This window comes from Mustela putorius, unplaced genomic scaffold (assembly GCF_011764305.1).
Source record: "Mustela putorius furo isolate JIRA1106 unplaced genomic scaffold, ASM1176430v1.1 tig00001069_pilon_pilon_pilon, whole genome shotgun sequence".
Lineage (NCBI taxonomy): Eukaryota > Metazoa > Chordata > Mammalia > Carnivora > Mustelidae > Mustela > Mustela putorius.
The window spans coordinates 2,129,608-2,150,621 of NW_025421558.1; the positions used below are offsets into that span (position 1 = coordinate 2,129,608).

Sequence of the window (21,014 nt, forward strand, 5' to 3'; positions counted from 1 at the left end):
GTCAGCGAACAATTGGATAGATGGAGGGATGGAGGGATGGAGGGAAGGTTGATTGATGGATGGGTGGATGGGTGGATGGGCAGATGATGGGTGGTGGATGGGTGTCACTAGTATCCGAGCCTGAGGCTCCCTTGTTGTCCCCTGTTCTCACCCCTCCACCCCAGGCTATCCCTTCACTTTCCTAAAAGCCTCCTTGACCCTGAAGCCATTATAATGATCCTTTCTCTTGGTCCTCAGGCAACAGCTGGTACTTTCCCTCCCTCCCGCCATCCAGCATCCAGCGTCCAGCGTCCAGCGTCCAGCATCCAGCCGAATCTGGAATCGATACCAGTGAACTGGGTGTGAACGGAAGGAGACTGGCTCATTATTTGCCATTGTTTACTTCTGAGTGTGTGCATTCTCACCGCTTCCCATTCTGTCTCTCCTCTTTCCTTCCCACTTCTTCCCACTGGCTCAGCCACAATACAAACAGCTCATCAGCATTTGGCCCTGGAGGACCTGCGGACTCAGGGGAGGAGGGCAGAGGCGGCGGGCGGGAGCAGCACCGCGGCGGTGACAGCGCACAGCCGGGCCCGGCCGCGCCGCGCCGCGCCGCAGGACGCCCATGCCCGGCCCGAGCCGCCCAGTGATTGCTCATGAGGCCTCTGGCGAGCGGGAGTAGGAAGAACCGCGGCGTATCACTGGGGCTCCTGGCCCTCTTCCTGGCCGCAGCCCGGTGTCTGCAAAGTAAGCGCTAGGCGGCAGGGAGGTTCCGGGCGCAGTGGGGGCCGGCGGGGGCCGGCAGGGGTGGCGCTGGGGACGGAGAAGTGGCTGTGGGGCTCGGGCCCCCCCCACACACACCGCGGGGCACAGCGGGGAGCGGCGGAGCTCGGCTGGGCTCCGGGAGGGGGGCGGAGCGGACGGACGCGGGCGGTGGAGCAGCCGCGGGGCTCGGGGCGCAGCCGGGGACGGCGGGTGGCGCGGGGAGTCGCGGCGGAGCTCGGGAGGGGGCTGGCGGCGGAGCGGAGCCCCGCGGGGCGGTGCGGCGGACAGCGGAGCTGGAGGGGCCGGCAGGGGGCGACCCGGAGGCTCCCGGCGCAGGGTGGCGGCGGGGGGGCGGCGGTGCGGAGCAGCTGGCTGGTCCCGCGGGTCGCGCCCCCGGCCCCCCGGTCACAGGCCCTAGCCCACCTCGGGGGCCCCGGGTGTCAGGGGACGTGCTGCTTCCTCCGGGGTTGGGCGCTTCTTCTAGGGCTCCGACCGCAGGCGGAGGGACCTGGCCAAGTGGAGGCTCTCCCGGCCCGGCACCCAGGGCCACTTCGGGGTGCCCGGTCCGGCCCCGCCCGTCAAGGCGTTATCAGAGCCGGAAGCCGACGGGGAGATAACCGGCTCCCGGCCCCGTGGCCGCCGCCTCTACTGTATTTTCTATTTCTTTTTCCTGGAATAACCAGACTTGCAGCTGAGGTGTCCCCGACCCCAAGGGTACACGGGGCCCCGCCCACTACGGTGGGGATCCCTCGCCCTCCCGCAGGGTTCCCCGGGTCCCAGTACATTCTGTAGGCCTCTCCCCTCACGCAGAGGAACCCACAGCCGACCCTCTTGAAGAAAGGGAGTCTGGGGGGTTGGGGTTGGGTGTTGGGGCCTGAACTCAGGCCGAAGGTGGTCCTCGCTACTGCGCATAGAGTGGTGGGCGTTGGGTGGCTCGGCCGTAGAATCTCCCTAGTTTGATGAGCCTTAATGTAACTCACAGCGGCACAAACTCCCGCTGACACAAACCACAGATCCTAACACAGCTTTCTTTCTCCTCTAATCATTAACATCATTGTCATTCCCGTGTTACAGATGAGTCCGCTGAGATTCAGGGTAAGGACTGTGGGGCCGTGGGAGGTGGGAGCACCGACAGTAAGAGCTGGCACTGACTTAGCACGTGTGCGTTCACCATCCCTGGGACTCGACAAGATTTTTATCCCCGAATCCACAAGGCAACCCTCTAAGTGCTACACGATCCCTGTTTCACAAGTGAGGAAACTGAGGCACGCAGAGGTTGTTGCTTGCACAAAGTCCAAACCGAGGCAATCTAGCACTGGACTCTTACCGTGCTCTGACCAGAGTCCAGCTTGGGAGACTCGCAGATTTCAGAAACCTAGAAGGGCTGGGATAGGACAGGGACCTCTGGCTGCCTATTGAACTAGAAATAACCTTGTTAGTCCTTCAGGTCTGTGGGTGTGTTTGGCGTTGCAGTGGCCTTTCCATTGTTTCTCAACCCTCCAAACTGCTTCCAGCCGCCATTCTTACCCAACACCTAAAGATGCTGCCGACACGTGGGGACCAGGCCTTTGCCGAGCTCTCACTCACAGCACGTGTTCCTGGAGGAGGCAGGCCACCGTGGGGAAACTGGTTCACAGCCTTGGTGTTCTGAAACCTAGTGTTTACACATTTTCTTTTCAGCTCTCTCTGCATTGACAAGCAGCAATCTTGCTCTTTCCTCTTGACTGCTACCCCTAGTCATCACAGAAATATTCTAGTTTGTACTTTGCCAGCCCTGTCTGGATGGACATTGAAATTTTCCGTGTTTAGCCCTCAGGCAGGTGAAAGCAGCCTCCCTCCCACAGAATGGCAGGTTCAGTGCTAGGGAGAGGACAGGGAAGGCTGGGGCCACCTCCAGGCTGCCAGGGTAGCCCCAGGCCAAACACTTCCTTTCCACGGGGATAGTGCTCAGAAAAATGCTTGGAGGAGTAAATGAAGGATTGAGGGAGGGGTAAGGACTTTCAACCAGAAAGTCATCCAGATTTCTCCATTTCCGATCTCCACGGGAGATCTGAGGAACTCTGTGCTGGTCTGGGAGGAGGCCGCAGTCAGGAGACGCCCCTTTTCTCCATTACCACCAGGACCTGAGGACGCCTCTATATTTCATTCCCTGTAAGACTTTTCCTTTTAACATTTATGTATTTGTCTGAGAATAATTGGCATACAATGTTATAGTACCTTAAGATGTATGCCATATTGATCTGATCATTCTATACATTACTCAGTGCTAATCACAGTAAGTATAGTCATCATCTGTCACCAACAACATTATTTAAAAATGATTGACTGGGAACTCCTGGGGGGCTCCTTTGAATAAGCGTCCAACCCTTGATTTCCGCTCAGGTCATAATCTCAGGGTCATGAGATTGAGCTACTTGGGTTGCTTCCATATCTTTGCTGTTGTAAATAATGCTGTAGTAAACATAAGGGTACATATATGTTTTAAAATAAGTGTCTTTGTTTTCTTTGGGTAAATATCCAGCAGTGGAATTACTGGATCAGGTGATATTTCTATTTTTAATTTTTTTGAGGAACCGCCATATTGTTTTCCATAGTGGCTACACCAATTTACATTCCCACCAGTGGTGCATGAGGGTTCCCTTTTCTCCACATTCTCACCAACACTTGTTATTTCTTGTCTTTTTGATACTAGTCATTCTGACTTGTGCAAAGTGATATCTCATGTGGTTTTGATTTGCATTTCCCTAATGATTAGTGATGTTGAGCATCTTTCCATGTGTCTGTTGGCCATCTGAATGTCTTCTTTGGAAAAGTGGCTATTCAGATCTGTTCAGATCTGAACACATTTCAGGCTGTTTGGTTTTTTTGGTGTTGAACTGTGTAAGTTCTTTATATATTTTGAATATTAACTCCTTATTGGTTATATCATTTGCAAATCTCTTCAATAGGTTGCCTTTTTGTTTTGATGATTTCCTTTGCTGTGCAAAAGCTTTTTATTTTGGTGTAGTCCTGATCCTTTGTTTTTTGCTTTTGTGTCTGTTGTCTGAGGAGACATATCTAGAAAAATGTTGCTAAGGCTAATGTCAAGGAGATTAGTACCTCTGTTTTCTTTCCTTTTTTAAAAAGATTTTATTTATTCATTTGTCAGAGAGCGAGGGATCACAAGCAAGGGGAGCAGCAGGCAGAGGGAGAAGCAAGGATCCTAACCGGGGACTCTGATCCCAGGACTCTGAGATCATGACCTGAGCCAAAAGCAGATGCTTAATCGACTAAGCCACCCAGGTGTCCCCAGCCTCTATTTTCTTTGGTTTCAGGTTTCACAGTTAGGTCTTTAATCTATTTCAGTTAGCTTTTGTGTATGATTAGACAGGTGGTTCAGTTTTATTCTTTTGTGTATAGCTGTCCAGTTTTCCCAACACCATTTATTGAAAAGACTATCTTCTTTCCATTGTACATTCTTGCCTCATTTATTGTAAGTTAATTGACCATATAATCATGTATTTCTTTCTGGTCTTTGTGTTCTGTTCTACTGATCTGTGTGTCTGTTTCTGTGCTAGCACCTTACTGTTTCGTAGTATATCTTGAAATCCAGGATTGTGATACCTTCCACTTTGTTCTTTCTAGAGATCGAGTGGCTATTTGGGGTCTTTGTGGTTCCATACAAATTTTAGGAGCAATTATTATAGTTCCGTGAAAAATGCTCTTGGCATTTTGATAGGAATTGCATTGAATCTGTAGATTGCTTTGGGTAATATGGACATTTTAATGCTATGAATTCTTCCCATGATGGTCTATCTTTCCATTTGCTTGTGTTGTCCTCAATTTCTTTCATCAATGTCTCATAGTTTTCAGGGTATAGGTCTTTCAGCTCCTTGGTTAAATTTATTCGCAGGTATTTTGTTCTTGTTGGTGCTGCTACAAATGGAACTGTTTTCATAATTTCTCTTTCCGCTACTTCATTATTAGTGTATAGAAATGCAACAGATTTTTGTATATTAATTTGTATTCTACAACTTGACTGAGTTCATTTATCAATTCAAATAGTTTTTTGGTGGAGTCTTTAGGGGTTTCTATATGTAATATTATGTCATCTGCGAAGAGTGACCATTTTACTTCTTCCTTACCAGTATGGATCCCTTTAATTCTTTGTCTTGTCTGCTTGCTGTAGCTAGGATTTCCAGTACGTTGAATCAGAGCAGTGAGAGTAGACATCCTTGTCTTGTTCTTGATCTTAGAGGAAACACTTTCAGTTTTTTACATTGAGCATGATGTAAGCTGTGGATTTTATGAATGGTCTTTATTATGTTGAGGTATGTTCCCTCTAACCCCACTTTGTTGTGGTTTTCATCATGAACAGATATCACTTTGTCTAGTGCCTTTTCTGCATCTATTGAGATAATCATGTGATTTTTATCCTTCCTCTTGTTAGTATGATGTATCACCTTGAACGACTCGCAGATATTAAACTGCTCTTGCATCCTTGGCTTAATCCCACTTGATTGTGGTGACTGACTTTTTTACCATATAGTCGAATTCTTTTTTTTTTTTTTAAGATTTTATTTATTTATTTGACAGAGCGAGAGAGCACAGGCAGGGGAAGCAGTAGAAGGAAAGGAATAAGCAGGCTCCCCACCAAGCAGGGAGTCAGACACAGGACTCGATCTCAGGTCTCCAGGACCATGACCTGAGCTGAACGAAGACAAGATGCTTAACCATCTGAGCCACCCAGGTGCCCCTGTATAGTTGAATTCTGTTTGCTAATATTTTGTTGAGGATTTTTGCGATCTGTGCTCATCAGAGATACTGGCCTGTAGTTCTCTCTCTCTCTCTCTCTCTCTCTCTCTCTCTCTCCCCCTCCCCTCTTTTTTCTCTTTGGTAGTATCTTTGTCTGATTTTGGTATTAGGATAATATCTCATTACCTCATAGAATGAATTTAGAAGTTTTTCTTCCTCTTCTATTTTTGGAAGAATTTGAAAAGAATAGGCAATAAATCTTCTTTAAATGCATCATAGAATTCACCTGTGAAGCCATCTGGTCCTGGACTTTTGTTTATTGGGAGTTTTTTTTATTACAGGTTCCATTTTATTACTAATAATTGGTCAGTTCAGATTTTCCATTTCTTCCTGATTCAGTTGTGGAAGCATGTATGTTTCTAGGAATGTATCCATTTCTTCTAGGCTGTACAGTTTGGTGGCATATACATTTTCATCATACTTTGTTATAATTCTCTGTATTTCAGTGTTGTTGGTTGTTTTTTTCCCCCTCCTTCATTTCTGATTTGATTAATAGAGTCCTCTCTCTTTTTTTTCTTGATGAGTCTGGTTGATCAATTTTATCTTTTCAAAGAACCAGCTCTTGGTTTCATTAATTTTTTTTCTACTATTATTTCAGTCTTCTTCATTTATTTCTGCTATAATCTTTATTATTTTCCTTCTTTCCACCAGCTTTGGGCTTGTTCTTCTTTTTCTGACTCCTTTATATGTATGGTTAGATTGTTTACTTGAGATTTTTCTTGTTTCTTGAGGAAGACCTGTTGCCATAAACTTCCCTCTTAGAACCGCTTTGCTCTGTCCCAAAGATTTTGGACAGTGGTATTTTTATTTGCATTTGTCTCCATGGATTTTTTTTTCCCCTTTCCTTTTTGATTTCTTCATTGAATCCTTTAGGGGCATGTTGTTCAGCCTCCAGGCGTTTGTGTTTTTCCAGTGTTTCTCTTGTAATTGATTCCTAGTTTCATATGGTTGTGGAAAAGATGCTTGATATAATTTCAGTCTTCTCAAATTTATTGAGACTTGTTTTGTGGCATACTATGTGATCTGTCTTGGAGAATGTTCCATGTGCCCTTGAAAGAATATGTTTTGGGGATGTTGTTTTGGGGATGGAATGTTCTGTACATATTCATTAGTCTATCTGGTCTAATGTGTTGCTCAAAGCCACTATTTCCTAGTTGATTTTCTGTCTAGATGCTCTGTCCATTGATGTATGTGGTGTGTTAAAGTCCCCTACTATCCCTGTATTATGTTAATGTCTTCCTTTGTGTCTCTTAATAATTGCTTTATGTATTTGGGAACTCTATGTTGGGTGCGTTGATATTTACAATTGTTCTATCCTCTTGTTGGATTGATAGCTTTAGCATTATGTAGTGTCCTTTTATCTCTTGCTACAGTCTTTATTTTATAGCTTATTAATTTCTGGTAGAAGTATTGCTATCTTGGCTTTTTTTCCCCCTCCATTTGAATGGTTTTTGGTTTTGTTTTTTAGAGATTGTGTGAGCCAGCATGGTGGAGGGAAATCTTTTGTATAACTTTGTAACTGATTAACCTATTGCTTTGCCGTATGCTCCCTTTTACTTGTGAAATTTTTTCCCTTTCACAATTTTTTTTACTTCTAGTGATGGCCTTTTCTTTCCACTCAAAGAATTCCCTTTAATATTTCTTGTAAGACTGGTTTAGTGGTGATGAACTCCTTTAACTTTTCTTTGTCTAGGAAACTCTCTCCTTCTATTCTGAATGATTAATTTGCCAGGTAGGGTATTTTTGGTTGTAAGTTTTTCCCTTTTAGCAGTTTGAACATATCATGCCACTCTTTCTGGCCTGCAGAATTTCTGCTGAGAAATCAGCTGATAGCTATATGGAGTTACCCTTGTATGTAACTGTTTTCTTTTTTCTTGCTGCTTTTTTTTTTTACTTTTGTTCCCCCTTATTTTATTTTTTTTTATAATTTTTTATAAACATATAATGTATTATTAGACCCAGGGGTACAGGTCTGTGAATCGCCAGGTTTACACACTTCACAGCACTCACCATAGCACATACCCTCCCCAGTGTCTGTAACCCCACCACCCTCTCCTTACCCCCTTTCGCTAGCCCCTCTCAGTTTGTTTTGTGCATTAAGAGTCTCTTATGGTTTGTCTCCCTCCTGATCCCATCTTGTTTCATTTATTCTTTTCCTACCCCCCAAGCCCCCCCACGTTGCATCTCCACTTCCTCATATCAGGAAGATCATATGATAGTTGTCTTTCTCTGATAGACTTATTTCGCTAAGCACAATACCCTCTAGTTCCATCCACATTATCACAAATGGCAAGATTTCATTTCTTTTGATGGCTGCATAGTATTCCATTTACATATATATACCACATCTTCTTTATCCATTCATCTGTTGATGGACATCTAGGTTCTTTCCATAGTTTGGCTATTATGGACATTGCTACTATAAACTTTCTGGTGTTTCTTGCTGCTTTTAAAATTAAAAGTTCAGGGGCGCCTGGGTGGCTCAGTGGGTTAAAGCCTCTGCCTTCGGCTCAGGTCATGATCCCAGAGTCCTGGGATCAAGCCCCACATCGGGCTCTCTGCTCAGCAGGGAGCCTGCTTCCTCCTCTCTCTGACTGCCCTTCTGCCTACTTGTAATCTCTGTCTGTCAAATAAATAAATAAAATCCTTAAAAAAAAAAGAAAGAGAGAGAGAGAGTGTGTGTGTGTGTGTGTGTGTGAGTGGGGGAAGGAACAGAAGGAGAGGAGGGGGGAATGAATCCTAAGCAGAGTCCACAGAGTGCAGAGCCCTACACAGGACTTGGTTCCACAACCCTGGGACCATGACCTGAGCCAAAACCAAGAGGTGGATGCTCAACTGACTGAACCATCAAGGCACCCCTACTTTGGGTCATTTTAATTATTATGTGTCTCAGTGTGAACCTCTGGGAATTAATCTTATTAGGGGCTCTCTTCGCTTCCTGGATCAGGATGTCTGTGTCCTTCCCCAGATTAGCTGTTATTTCTTCAAATAAGTCTTCTGCCCTCTTGTCCCTCTCTTCTCCTTCTGGGATCCCTATAATGCAAATGTTATTACACTTGATGATTTCACAGAGTTCCCTAAACCTATTCTCATTTATTATTATTTTTCTTCTTTTTTGCTGTTTAGCTTGGTTGCTTTTCATTGACCAATCTGCTGTAGGACTTTCTTTTTTATTTATTTATTTATTTTTAAGGATTTCATTTATTTAGGTGACAGAGAGAGAGAGAGTGAGACAGCACAAGCAAGGGGAACAACAGGCAGAGAGAGAGAGGCAGACTCCACTGAGCAGGGATCTTGAAGAGGGGCTTGATCCCAGGATCCTGGGATCATGACCTGAGCCAAAGGCAGACCCTTAACGGACTGATCCATTCAGGCGTCCCCGCTGCAGGACTTTTTAAAAAATATATTTTAAATTGTCTAAAGTCAGGATGCATCAGTATCTAATCAATAGCTTTGCTATAATCTCTGTTGGCCTGGATCGAAGTCAGGCCCTTCCTGAGAGGATGTGTGTTGCTTCTGTCCATAGCCAGAGGCAGCTTATCTGGGGAGCAGGAAAGACTTCTTGAAGGAGGTGAGGCTGAGTCTTGAAATAGGAGTACGTGTATACAATAGGGCAAGATGGAGAAGAGAATTCTAAGTATACAGCAGGCACTCAAAAAATAGGTATACTGTTCCTTCTGGGGCCTGACGGGGTCTAGACATGCTAAAACAACAACAACAACAACAAAACAGAAGAGGAAGTGGGCTTCTGCCTTAGCAAGCATCTCCCAGGATCTTGGCAGAAACCCCACTCCACAATCCTGCCGATACTAAGCCTCCTTGCTCCAGTGCATTTAGAACCCTGGTCTGCCCGCACCTGCGTTTTCCCTGGAAAATGGGCTTGTGGAAGGAGTGTATTTATTTATCAAGAAGAAATGAGGGTAGGAGAGAGGCTAGACTGGCACGTTCAGAGTTGGAAAATAATTTTCTCCTGTCACTGGTTTGCTGGGCGGGGGATGCATCAGTCAGCCCTGTGAGCATAGGGGAATGACACAGTGGACCCTAAGGGGAGCACAGGATGTTCCTCCTTCACATATGGTGCAGGAAGCATGTTGGCCTTTCCCTGTGCTGAGATGCACCCTGCGGGAGCTCAGGCCTGTGCCATGCTGACCCCACAGGAGACTTCCCCGGGAATCCCTAGTCGGCAGAAGAAGAGTCTGGGTCCCAGTCCCACTGCTGGCTGTAAACCCTGGATGCAGACAAGGCACCTTCCTCCTCTGAGTGCACATGGCAAGGAGGGTGGGCTGGCTTGGTGCTTCTCCACCAAGTCTGCACATTAGAAGCATCTGGGGGGCTTGTGAGAAGTAAGGACAACCCACAACCTACTCTATAGAGTGAAGTGGGTGTCTCCAAGGGCAGTTCCCCATACTGCTTTGTTCCTTGGGTGAGTCTAATGTGTGGCAAGGCTGTGCCCCTGGACTAGGCTATTTCTGGGTCCCTTCCCTTAGTCTTGTCCTAGGGAAAGAGCCTGTTATGAAGTGTGCGTGTTTCTTCCACCTTCTATTCTCAGGAGGCCCACCATTGTGGAGCTGAGTCTCACTGACATCTTTTTTTCTTTCAAGATTTATTGATTTACTTTTTAGAGACAGAGAGCATGAGCAGGAGGGGGAAAGGGAGGAGGAGTGAGAATCTCAAGCCGACTCTGCACTGAGCATGGAGCCTGATGTGGGACTTGATCTCATGGCCCTGAGATCATGACCTGAGCTGACATCCAGAGTCTGTCAGTTAACGGACTGCACCACCCAGGCACCGATCACTTATGTCTTATTCATGGTTTTATCCTGACAAACCTATAGATATTTCCCCCTTGGCTTAGGGTAGGAGACAAGGCTGCTTTGCTGGGGAGTTATGTTTGCTCAGTAAGCAGTTCCTGAAGGGTACATGGATGGCTCAGTCAGTTAAGCGTCTGCTGTTGGCTCAGGTCATGATCCCAGGGTCCTGGGATGGAGCCCCACATCAGGCTCCTTGCTCGGTGGGAAGCCTGCTTCTCTTGTAAGGGCCTATTTAGCCAGAGCAGCCCCACCTCAGCTGAACAGAAATTTGTTGTTTATGCAGTAAAACTTAAATTGACCCTGCCCTGCTAGGGGAACTTACTTAAAAGCAAGTCTGGGAAACCAGTCCCAGGTAATAAAGCCCAAATACAAGGGTGGGTCAGGTCAGTTAGAGATAACAGAGCCCGAACGCAGGGATGAGTCGGGTCAGGTGGAGACATCCAATCAGTGGAGCCCACATACTGTCTCCCTAGCTACCGATCAGTGTGGGCTCCGCCTTTTGGGCGCCAATTCTCACCAAGGTGATAGGCTAGTCCAAATGTCTACTATGGGGTGAATTGTAATTCAGTTGGTCACTTATGTGTGACCTGCATGACTGTGCAGCTTTCTGTGTTACAATCTCATTCACCACTTGTGTGTGGACAGGCCCAACCACATGGCCTTTGCTCTTGAAAAGTTAGTCTGTGAGGCAGGGAGGGGTCACGTTCTCTGTAAGAGGTGTGGCCCTGGCTGGTCGGTTTGATTTTCCATGCTTGGTGCAAAATAAAGCTTTGCTTGACCTTCACTTTATATCAGTCTCACTCCTTTAATCACGGACCCATTATTGGGGGATCCAACATTGGGGACCCAACACACTTTCTCCCAGTCCCTTTGTTTGTGTTCCCTCTCACTGTGTCTCTCTCTGTCAAATGAATAAATAAAACCTTTAAGAAAAAAAAAAAAAAGCTCCTGAGTACCTACTGTGTGAGATGCCCTGTGCCCACAGCCAAGGATATTCGGCTGTAGGGGATGACATGGCCCAGGGGCAAAATCAGATTCCAGCCTGATGATTCAATGTTAGAGGCCCTGGGGACACAGAGAAAGGGATTTACTTCCCTTGGTTGGAGTTGGGAAGAGTTCTAGAAGTTGAACAGTGAGTCTGGGAGGCCGAGTAGGAGGTTGCCAAGGAAGGAGAAAGTTCTGAGCAACGGGAAATCATAAACACAGACACACTTTTACCATCTCTTCTCCCTTTGTGCCAGTAGCAGGGGGACTGTTCTTTTTTTTTTTTTTTTTTAATTTTATTTGTTTATTTGACAGAGACCACAAGTAGACAGAGAGGCAGGCGGAGAGAGAGAGAGGGAATCAGGCTCCCCGCTGAGCAGAGAGCCCAATGCAGGACTCGATCCCAGGACCCTGAGATCATGACCTGAGCCGAAGGCAGCGGCTTAACCCACTGAGCCACCCAGGTGCCCAGGGGGACTGTTCTTTAGTTAAACTTGGTTAAATTTAATTAAATTTCTTCTTATTTCATCTTATAAGTTCTATAGCAGGTAAAAGAATGGAGCTTGGGAAGACTTTTAGGTGGAAGGTGCTGGAGTAGTTCCTCTGATAGGCCCTGACCCTGGTGCCAGAGACTCAGGAGGGAGGTGTGGGTCCCTTGGCACCAAGCATGACTAGGGGACCTACGTGAGGCTCCCCTGATGATTTCCCCTTCTGCACCTGTATCAGATCCCTGCCTCAGGCTCTCCGGGGTAATGGATCGCATTCCCTTTGGGAGCCAATGCCCAGAAATAGAACAGCAGACCCGCTCTTCCCTGTTGCCGTCATCCACACCTACCACGCCCAGGATTTCAGGGGTAGTGGAACCAGAGCTCACTCCTTCAGGTCAAGGGGACTGTGACAGCCCCAGCCTGAATGAGCTGTCCACCCATCCTATCACACCCTGGGAGCGCTCACCTGCTCCTTCCAGCAGGGAGATGAGCGTCATTCCTCTAATGTGAACGCACAGCAGGCTGGGAACTGTGCCCCTGGAGGGGGAGGAGGGGCCTCAACGGAGCACACACCTGAGACAGGCAGTCAGGGTCTCCCCACTGAGAAAGAGGAGACAGAGGCCCAGAGTGGGCCATTGTCTGGTGAACTGGAATTGGGTGGTGTAGAGTCTTGAGATGGGGATGGAAAATTGAGTTGAGAGCAGACCCAGGAGAGATACGGCCAGATGTGTGGTCTAGAAAGATCACTTAGAATAGCCTCCAGCCGATGGAAGAGCAGAAAAGCCAGTCTGTCCTGAGTTGTTTTGATTGTTAATCACAGTCACAAGACAACACTGTGTGTGGCCGTGTATTGAGCTCGTGCTTTGCAGCAAGTACTGCAAAGGCGACTTTCTGTTCACCCATGTCGTCCTGCAAACAAGTACAATTCGCACCCATTTTACAGGTAAAAAGTGAGACTCAGGGCGGTCGAAGAACTCGCCTAGAGATATTCATTCCATTAGGTGCTTACAAAAAGCCCACAGGGCCAGGCACTGACCTGGGCCCCGGGGATTCAACAGCCAATAGCGAAGAAGGCAGACCCACCCCTGGGTTCAGAGCTCACAGCTGATCTAGAAGGATCAGCCATTCATCAAAAAGAATTACAAGGGACTGGGGTAAGTGTGTTGCTAGGAACAGATGTTATGGGCACATAAGGCTGGGAACCTAACTGGGTGTTGAGAGATTAGGAAAGGCTTCCTGGAAGAAGTGATGTTTAAACTAAAATCTTCAGGATGAAGAGGAATTGGCCCTATAGTCTCTCTGAAGGAGCAACTTCATACCCTAAGTGTGGTACCCCGTCAGGAGTGTGCCTGAATCCTGTGATTGCTCTGTACCCCTCTGCCAGGGGCCTTTAGTCATCCTAAAAATTCCCAAAGAACTATTGGGATGTCATCGCATCTTGTCTCTTCCTTAGTCCTCTGTGCCACACACATTACCTGCAGAGGTGCCTGAGAAGCCCACTTTCCAGTTCCCCAGGCTGGGCACTGGTCCAGGCCCGACCATGAGTCATACAGCCCATGGCTATTCAGAAGAGTTCAGCGTCCCAGCAAGGGCGGCTCTTGCTTCTGTTAGGAAGATTCCAGGAGGAATTCCACCAAGAGGAGTTTCAGGTCTTAGCACACTTCCACAAGGAAATCACAGATTTACAAATGCCCATTCCAGTCTATACCTGCTATGTGATTTGGGACTTGAAGAACCAGGCTCCTCCTCCTGGTCTCAAATACACGGCTTCAATCCCAGATCTGATTCCAGCTTCTGCTTACACACCCCTGGGTATGGGGAGCTCACTATCTCAGTGAGCAGCTCCATGGCTCGTCAAAGAATTTTCATTAATTTTAGCTGCTATTTATTGAGCGATCACCAAGTGCTAGAAACTATGCTAAGCTCCCCACCTGTATTGTGTCACTGAAACCTCATTCTGCTGCAGGAGGTGAGCACAGCACTATTACAATATATTTATTTCATAAGTACAGTAACAGAGGGTGACAGAAACTAAGGAATTTACCTCCAGGTCAGGCTGTTACTGGCAGACCTAAATTTTGACCCCAGAGTCCATGAATGCATCCATTATACCCACACAGCCTCATTTCTGTTTATCAGTACCTGCCTCCTTTCAATCTTTACCAGCCGATTGTCCTTCTGGCAATGACCAGAGGGCCCACGTCTTCCCTTCACCAGGATGAGAAGTTTGACAGCAGAGGCGGGTCCCCTGTGTGGCATAGTGGTGTAAGCGGGGTTCAGAAGGAGAGAAGGGGCTGGGCTACGGGGATATTGGGAGCATCCTCAGTGTCCCCTGTGCCCAAAGGGCTTGCAGAATCATAACTGCCAAAGTTTTAACCGCGTGGTCCTGGGACCAGCAGCAGTGTCACCTAGAAACTTGTTAGAAATGCCAACTCTGAGGCCTCACCCCTAACCTACTGAAGGAGAAATGGGAGGGGCCTAGCCACTTCATTTTCACAAGCCCTTTAGGGACTCTGATGCCCTCACATGTCAAGTACAACCACATTATAGCTCTGGAGGATGCGGAGGGCAGTGGAATTCCTCCCTAACCCCAAAGCATTGCTAGAAATTATAAAGTTTGAGGGATGCCAGAAAAATTCTTTTCCCCCTCATAGCTCACTGCAAGGGCTGACACAGGTGCCTCAAACGTTCTGCTCTGCACCTGGCAGCCAGTCTTTGCTTTGACTTGAGGCTTTGTCAGTGCCCCCTTTGAAGGGCTGGGAGCTCCGGCTGCTAACCCCTTAGCGTGGATTCACTCAGTCCTTACCAGTCTTGGCTGCACAGTGGGGACTTTTAAGAACCACAGGGGCCTCGAATCCTTCTCCCACACTGCCCCCAAAGATTCTGAATTCAGTAGTCTGGGGTAGGAATTTTTTTCTTTTTTTTTTTAAGATTTTCTTTACTTGAGAGAGAGAGGGCACACAAAGAAGGGGAGCCTCGGGCAGAGGTTGAGGGAGAAGCAGGCTCCCCGCTGAGCAGGGAGCCTGACCCAGGACTCCATCCCAGGACCCTGAGATCATGACCTGTGCCAGACACAGATGCTTATAACCTACTGAGCCACCCAGGTGGTCCCGGGGTGTGATGCTCAAAAGCTTCCCCCAGGTGATCTAATGTTCAGTTGAGGATGTCAAGGTTCCATCAGGACCCTCAGCTGTGGTGGAATGAGTAGATGAGGTCCGGTGGCCCATCTTGGTGCAGTCTGCTGCGGCCGGGAGCCCGGCTGAAAGGCCCTCTCTGGGGGCAAGTTGGGGGGCTCTGAGAGTGCCTGTAGGACACTCTCAAGGACCAAATTAACAATGTCCTTCCACACAGAGTGAGTGACCCAAGCTGGTGCCCTATAAATGTCACTCCCTTCACTTCCCTGCCCACGTGCTTGTAGAATGAAAGAAGAGTGGACTGAATTCTCCGGGCTTGGAATCCGGGCTTTGTCCGGGTGAGAAATCAGGGAAGGGAGGTCCTTCTGTGACCTTTGGAATTGTTCCTGGGTATCAAGTTCTCACACCCACATGGTTTGGGGTTTGTTTTTAATTGGATCATTGACAACTGAATGGTGATGGTCCCTAATTATAAATGAGGAACTGGCCGGTCAGAGAGGGAAAGGGCTGTGCAGAGTGACGGAGCTCGGGTGTGGTGCCATCCATACGGCACCCAGGTCTCTTAGTTACGTGGAGTGTGAAGGCACTGGGCTCCCCCAGCCCACACCCTGTCCTCCCTTGCCACCCTCTGCTCCCACCGGCACCTGTGCTCTTCCCAGCATCTGAGGAAAAGCCAGAGCTACCCTCTTAGAAAGCCAGAGACGCTTCCACGGTGTGGACCGAGAAGAAGCCAGGAGGGGACGCCAGGATGCCTGGTGAGTCTGGGGGCCCAGAAGGCACAAGAGTGTTTCAAGCAGGAGAGGTGGGCCGCAGTGCCCAGCTAAGCATAAAGAGGAATTTGCAGGTCTGAAGAGATTGGAGGGAACTGGTCAGAGTAATCATGGAAGAGGGAGCCAATTTACATGAAAAAAGCCATTGTGAGATTGGTAGTAGGGAGGGCCATCTTGAATGTGATATTCTGAATGTTTGGAAACTGTAGGCTTTGTTGTGGGAGTGTCTGCTGTGGGACGGTCTCCCACAGTGTCGACTGCTCAGGTTTGAGCAGAGAGGAAGTAGAGCATTGTTGACCCAGTTCTGGTCAGAGAACACAGAGGACAATGGTGTTTAAGGAACTGGCCATAGTGCTTGGAACACCATGGGCTTTGGAAGCCAGGCTGACTGCGGAGGGGAGTGAGGATTACGAATGAGGAGAGTGGCAGGAGTCGGAGGGGAAGGGTTGATGAGGCCAGTGGGAACAGTTGACCAGTAAACAGAAATGAGAGAGGGCTGTGGTCAGAGTGGCTGCTTCCTCTGAAGGCTAAGGAGAATGTTCTGGTAGGCAAGGATGCTGGATGGGGCGTCCAGGGGGCTGTTGGAGGTGCTTACAAAGATGCCATACCCCCCACCCCAGTAGAGTTGCTAACATGTTTGAAAACTGAAGAAGAAAGATTGGGGTGGGGGCGTCTGGGTGGCTTAGTCTGTTAAATGGCTGCCTTCGGGGCTCAGGTCATGATCTCAGGGTCCTGGGATCAAGCCCCATGTCAGTTGGCAAGGAGTGTGCTTTTCCCTTTTCCTTTCCCTCTGTGATCTCTCTCCTCTCTAATAAATCTAAAAAAAAAAAAAAAAAAAAAAAAACTGGGGGACTTATCATGTTAAAAAGAAGAGAGGGTAGAGTCACTTCAAGAGAACAGGATTTTGTTTCGCAAGGTGGTGAGAAGTAATCCTCTAAACCAATGCGATAGAAATAGAATGCAAGCCCCATTTAACAAGTAGAAAGAAACAAGTGTAATTTAATGATATGTTTTTAGCCGTATACCCAAGGTATTATTTCAAAATGTAGTCCATGTTTAAAAAAAAAAATGCATTCTGTTTGATATACTAAATCTCTGAAATCCAGTGTGCATTTTACACTTGAAGTACATCTCAGGGTGCCTGGGTGGCTCAGTTGGTTAAGCTACTGCTTTTGGCTCAGATCATGATCCTGAAGTCCCAGGACGGAGTCCTGCATCGGGGTCCCTGCTCAGCAGAGGGTCTGCTTCTCCCTCTGACCTTCCCTTTCTCACGTACTCTCATTCACTCTCTCAAAAAACAAAACAAAACAAACAAAAAAACCAGAAACACACATCTCCATGTGCACTAGCAAATTCCAGCTGTGTGGTAACATATGGCTGGGGGCGCCTGGGTGGCTGAGTCAGTTAAACTTCTGCCTTCAGCTCAGCTCAGGTCATGATCTCAGGGTCCTGGGATCAAGTCCTGCATCGGGCTCTCTGCTGGGTGGGGACCTGCTTCTCCTTTCCCTATGCTGTTCCCCCGCTTGTGCACACACACTCCCTCTCTCAAATAAATAAAATCTTAAAAAAAAAAAATCAAGCACCCCTTAAAATCTTTTTTTAGACAAGAAGAAGGACAATAAGTTTTTTTTTCTTCTTTTTATTGTATTACGTTAGTCACCATAAAATACGTTAGTTTTTGATGCAGTCTTCCAAGATTCATTGTTTATGCACCACACCTAGTGCTCCATGCAGTATGTGCCCTCCTTAATACCCACCACCAGGCTCACCCCTCCCCCAACCCTTAACCCCTTTTTTCCTTAAAAGGAAAAAAAAAAAGCAAAAAGCGTAGTTATTGAACTCAAGTCTCTGGCCAGCCTCCCAGAGGGAGATAGGGCTTGTGAAGCACTTTGCTAATTGTGCACAGGTGAATTACTAACGCTTTCAAGTGCGAAACACCTGCAGCTCAGACCCAGTCTTGGCATGCATTTTACTTGTTTTTAGGATCCCGCCTTTTTTTTTTTAAGTCCTTCCCAAACTTGCTAAAATGGTCCCGACTGTTCAGAAGGATATAAAGTGAAATGTAACGTTTTTTTCCACCCACACATCCCATCCTTCCCCGAAGACCACCACAGCCCTGGTGTTTAGGGAATCGTCCTGGAGATTTCCTGTGCATATACAGATGAGCGTGTGTGTGTACATACATATCATTAAATAGAAGTATCTTCTATGTACTGTTCTGCCTTGTGCTTTTTCATGATTTTTGAGATAATCTAATATCCGTGCATATAAATATAGTGTATTTTTTTAAATGCCTCTGTATTATTAGAATGTGAATATTGATCATTTGTTTCACCAAGTTTGATACAGTAAGAAATACTTATTTGGTCTTCTCTGCCTGGTTTCTGACGCAGAGTCCCTACAATCCTAGTAATTTCCTGGGTGATAGGAGTGCTGGGAGCCTCTCCTGTTAGAATATTTGGTCTTACTTTCTGGTTCCTGATGTAAAAACTTCCTAAGACCCTTGGAATCTCCAGAGTGCTAAGTCTGTTTTTTTGTTGGCTAACAAGGTGGCTTTTGGAAGAGGAAGGCTGGTTGGCAGAGGAACTAACTGTGGGATGAGAGGGTTGGAACTTTCAGCCCTAAACTCCCTCCCCACCTTCAGCCTCTGGGGATGGGAGAGAGGCTAGAGACTGAATCAGTCACCAACAGCCAGTGCTGTCATCACTTCTTCCCAAGTAAGGAGCCTCCCCCAAACCTGAACTGGAGAAGCTCTGAGAGCTCTGGGTTAGTGAACACAGCAAGGCTTGGAGGGAGCCCAGAGAGAGCACGAGGCTTCGCAGCCAGTCCCATGTACCAGCTGTGCATCCCTTCGACATCACTGCTCCTGAGCTGTGTCCTTTTATATTAAATATTTTATTTATTTCAGAGAGAGGGCGAGCACATGCTTGTTCAAGTATGGGGGGGTGGGGCAGAGGGAGCAGCAGGCTCCTCCCTGAGCAGGGAACCTGAGCAGGGAACCCGATGCGGGGCTTGATCCCAGAACCCTGGGATCATGACCCAAGCCCAAGACAGATGCTTAACCAGCTGAGCCATCCAGGCGCCCCAGCTGTGTCCTTTATAATGAACAGGTAATAGTGAGTAAAGTGCTTCCTAAATTCCCTGAGCCATGCTAGCAAATTATTAAACCTGCAGAGGGGGTGGTGGAAACCTATGACTTATAGCCAGTTGTGGGGGGGGGGCGTGGACTTGTGGTGGGTGTCCAAAGCGGGGGCATCTTGTAGACAGACCCTTAACCTGTGGCGTGTGTGCTAACTCCAGGTAGCCGGTGTCCAACGTGTCATGGGTAGCCTAAGAACCCATTTTACTTTACTGGCCCCTTACCATTGAGCATGATGGTCCCGACTTTCTTTCTCGGCTGTCTCCTGTCTTTCTCGGCTGTCTCCTGTCTTTCTCGGCTGTCTCCTGTCTTTCTCGGCTGTCTCCTGTCTTTCTCGGCTGTCTCCTGTCTTTCTCGGCTGTCTCCTGTCTTTCTCGGCTGTCTCCTGTCTTTCTCGGCTGTCTCCTGTCTTTCTCGGCTGTCTCCTGTCTTTCTCGGCTGTCTCCTGTCTTTCTCGGCTGTCAACCACACTGTGCTTCAGAGATCAAATCTACATCTGTGTGCCCTTACCGTTTGTGGGATCAGTTCATAAAAGTGGAGTTTCTGGATCAAGAGGTATAGGGCTAATAATTTTTTCTAGATTCTACCATATTGCCCTCCAAGAAGGTTACGCCCATCTACAATTCGCACAGTCCTGTTTGAATGTGACTTCTGCATACTTCTGACAATACAACGTTATCAAACTTCCATCTTTCCCAGCTGATAGTGGCGCAGTCGTTCAACTTTCCCAGCCCGGGTTTTGCTAGGCTGTGATAGTGGCCCAGGACACCTAGTTCTGATCAGGTTACCGACCTGATCACCCTTTCGGTTACTGACCAAAACGGCAGCTAGCGCTATTTTGCAGTGATACATAGATCTCTTTTCTGGTTGGGAGACGATGACAGGGGCACAGCCTGCCAGCCTCTGCCTCAACCTGCCCCTCTGTCCATGTTGTTTGGGTGACTCCCCAAGGAGTCGCCAGGAGCTCCGTTGAGGACAAGCTAAGCTTTGGTCCCGGAGTCATGGGGTGCTGACGGGGGAATTACTACCTGAGCTAACAGGAGGGGTAGAAAGCCTGAAAACTGTGCAGAAGTCCATCTTCCACACTTCATGGCATCTAAACCCAAAAGCTCCGACGCGAGGGCTTTTACACGGAACTATTTGCAATATTCCAGGCTTGCTTGTTTCAAGAAGGACAGTGGTTAGACAGCGATGTGGATGTTCTTGTTGCAGCTTAAAGCTGCTGTTTCTCCTCTGAGCTTTTTGACCCTCAGCAGATCAGGGGCTAGGAAGGGGGTCTTGCCAACACTTCTGTAAACTCCACCCAGACCCCCCCCCAATCCCTGATCTCTCCAAAAGGGCAGCAGTTGGACAGGGAGAATATGCATGTCTTTATTTGTTCTTTCGTGCCAGGCTATTGTGAGTGCCCACAAAGTCCCAGGCACTGTGCTGGACTCTTCGGCTGAGCTGGGTGATGAGTAAGGAGCTCCAGGGCAGACCTACTCTGCACACATGCCCTGTCTCATGCTCCACCGCTACCCATCCACACCGGCCCCCCACCCCCAGCCACCCCAGTGCAGGGTCTCGGGCTGCCCCTCCACTGTTTGGCCTCCATTCATGGGTTCTCAGGAAGGTGATAGGACCGGCACAGGTGGTGGGCTCCAGGCAGTGCAAGCATGTGCATAAAGAATAAATCTGGGGCGCCTGGGTGGCTCAGTGTGTTAAGTCTCTGCCTTTGGCACAGGTCATGATCTCAGGGTCCTGGGATCGAGCCCCACATCGGGCTTTCTGCTAGACAGGGAACCTGCTTCCTCCTCTCTCTCTCTGACTGCCTCTCTGCCTACTTGTGATCTCTGTCAAATAAATAAATAAAATCTTTAAATAAAGTCTTAAAAAAAAAAAAACAAAAAAAGAATAACTCTGCCGCCAGATGGCCCTTCCAGAAGCCAGGTTCAGATGCTGCTGAGCCTCTATGTGAATACCAGGCTGGGGAATCTGGAGGACTCACTCCCACACAGTCTCCAGCCTGTCACAGATACCTCCCGCTATAACCTCCCTTCTTACTCAGCAGGTCTGGGCACAGAGGATTCCGTCCTACTGCCCTGGGTGGGCTCACAGTTCTCCCAGCCTGGTGTGCACCTCCTCGCCTTCGTGCACCTTGAAAATCGTAC

The 21,014-nt window shown here is 47.9% G+C and overlaps 1 protein-coding gene across 1 annotated transcript in view; it reads left to right on the forward strand.

The window, feature by feature from the left end:
- Window positions 1-277: 277 nt before the first annotated feature.
- VSTM5 (V-set and transmembrane domain containing 5) overlaps window positions 278-21,014 on the forward strand; it is a 36,349-nt gene continuing 15,612 nt past the window's right edge. Inside the window, exon 1 of the mRNA XM_013061963.2 lies at window positions 278-726. Coding sequence (XP_012917417.1) covers window positions 636-726 — 91 coding nt within the window. The 5' untranslated portion in view covers window positions 278-635. The remainder of the gene's footprint in view (window positions 727-21,014) is intronic.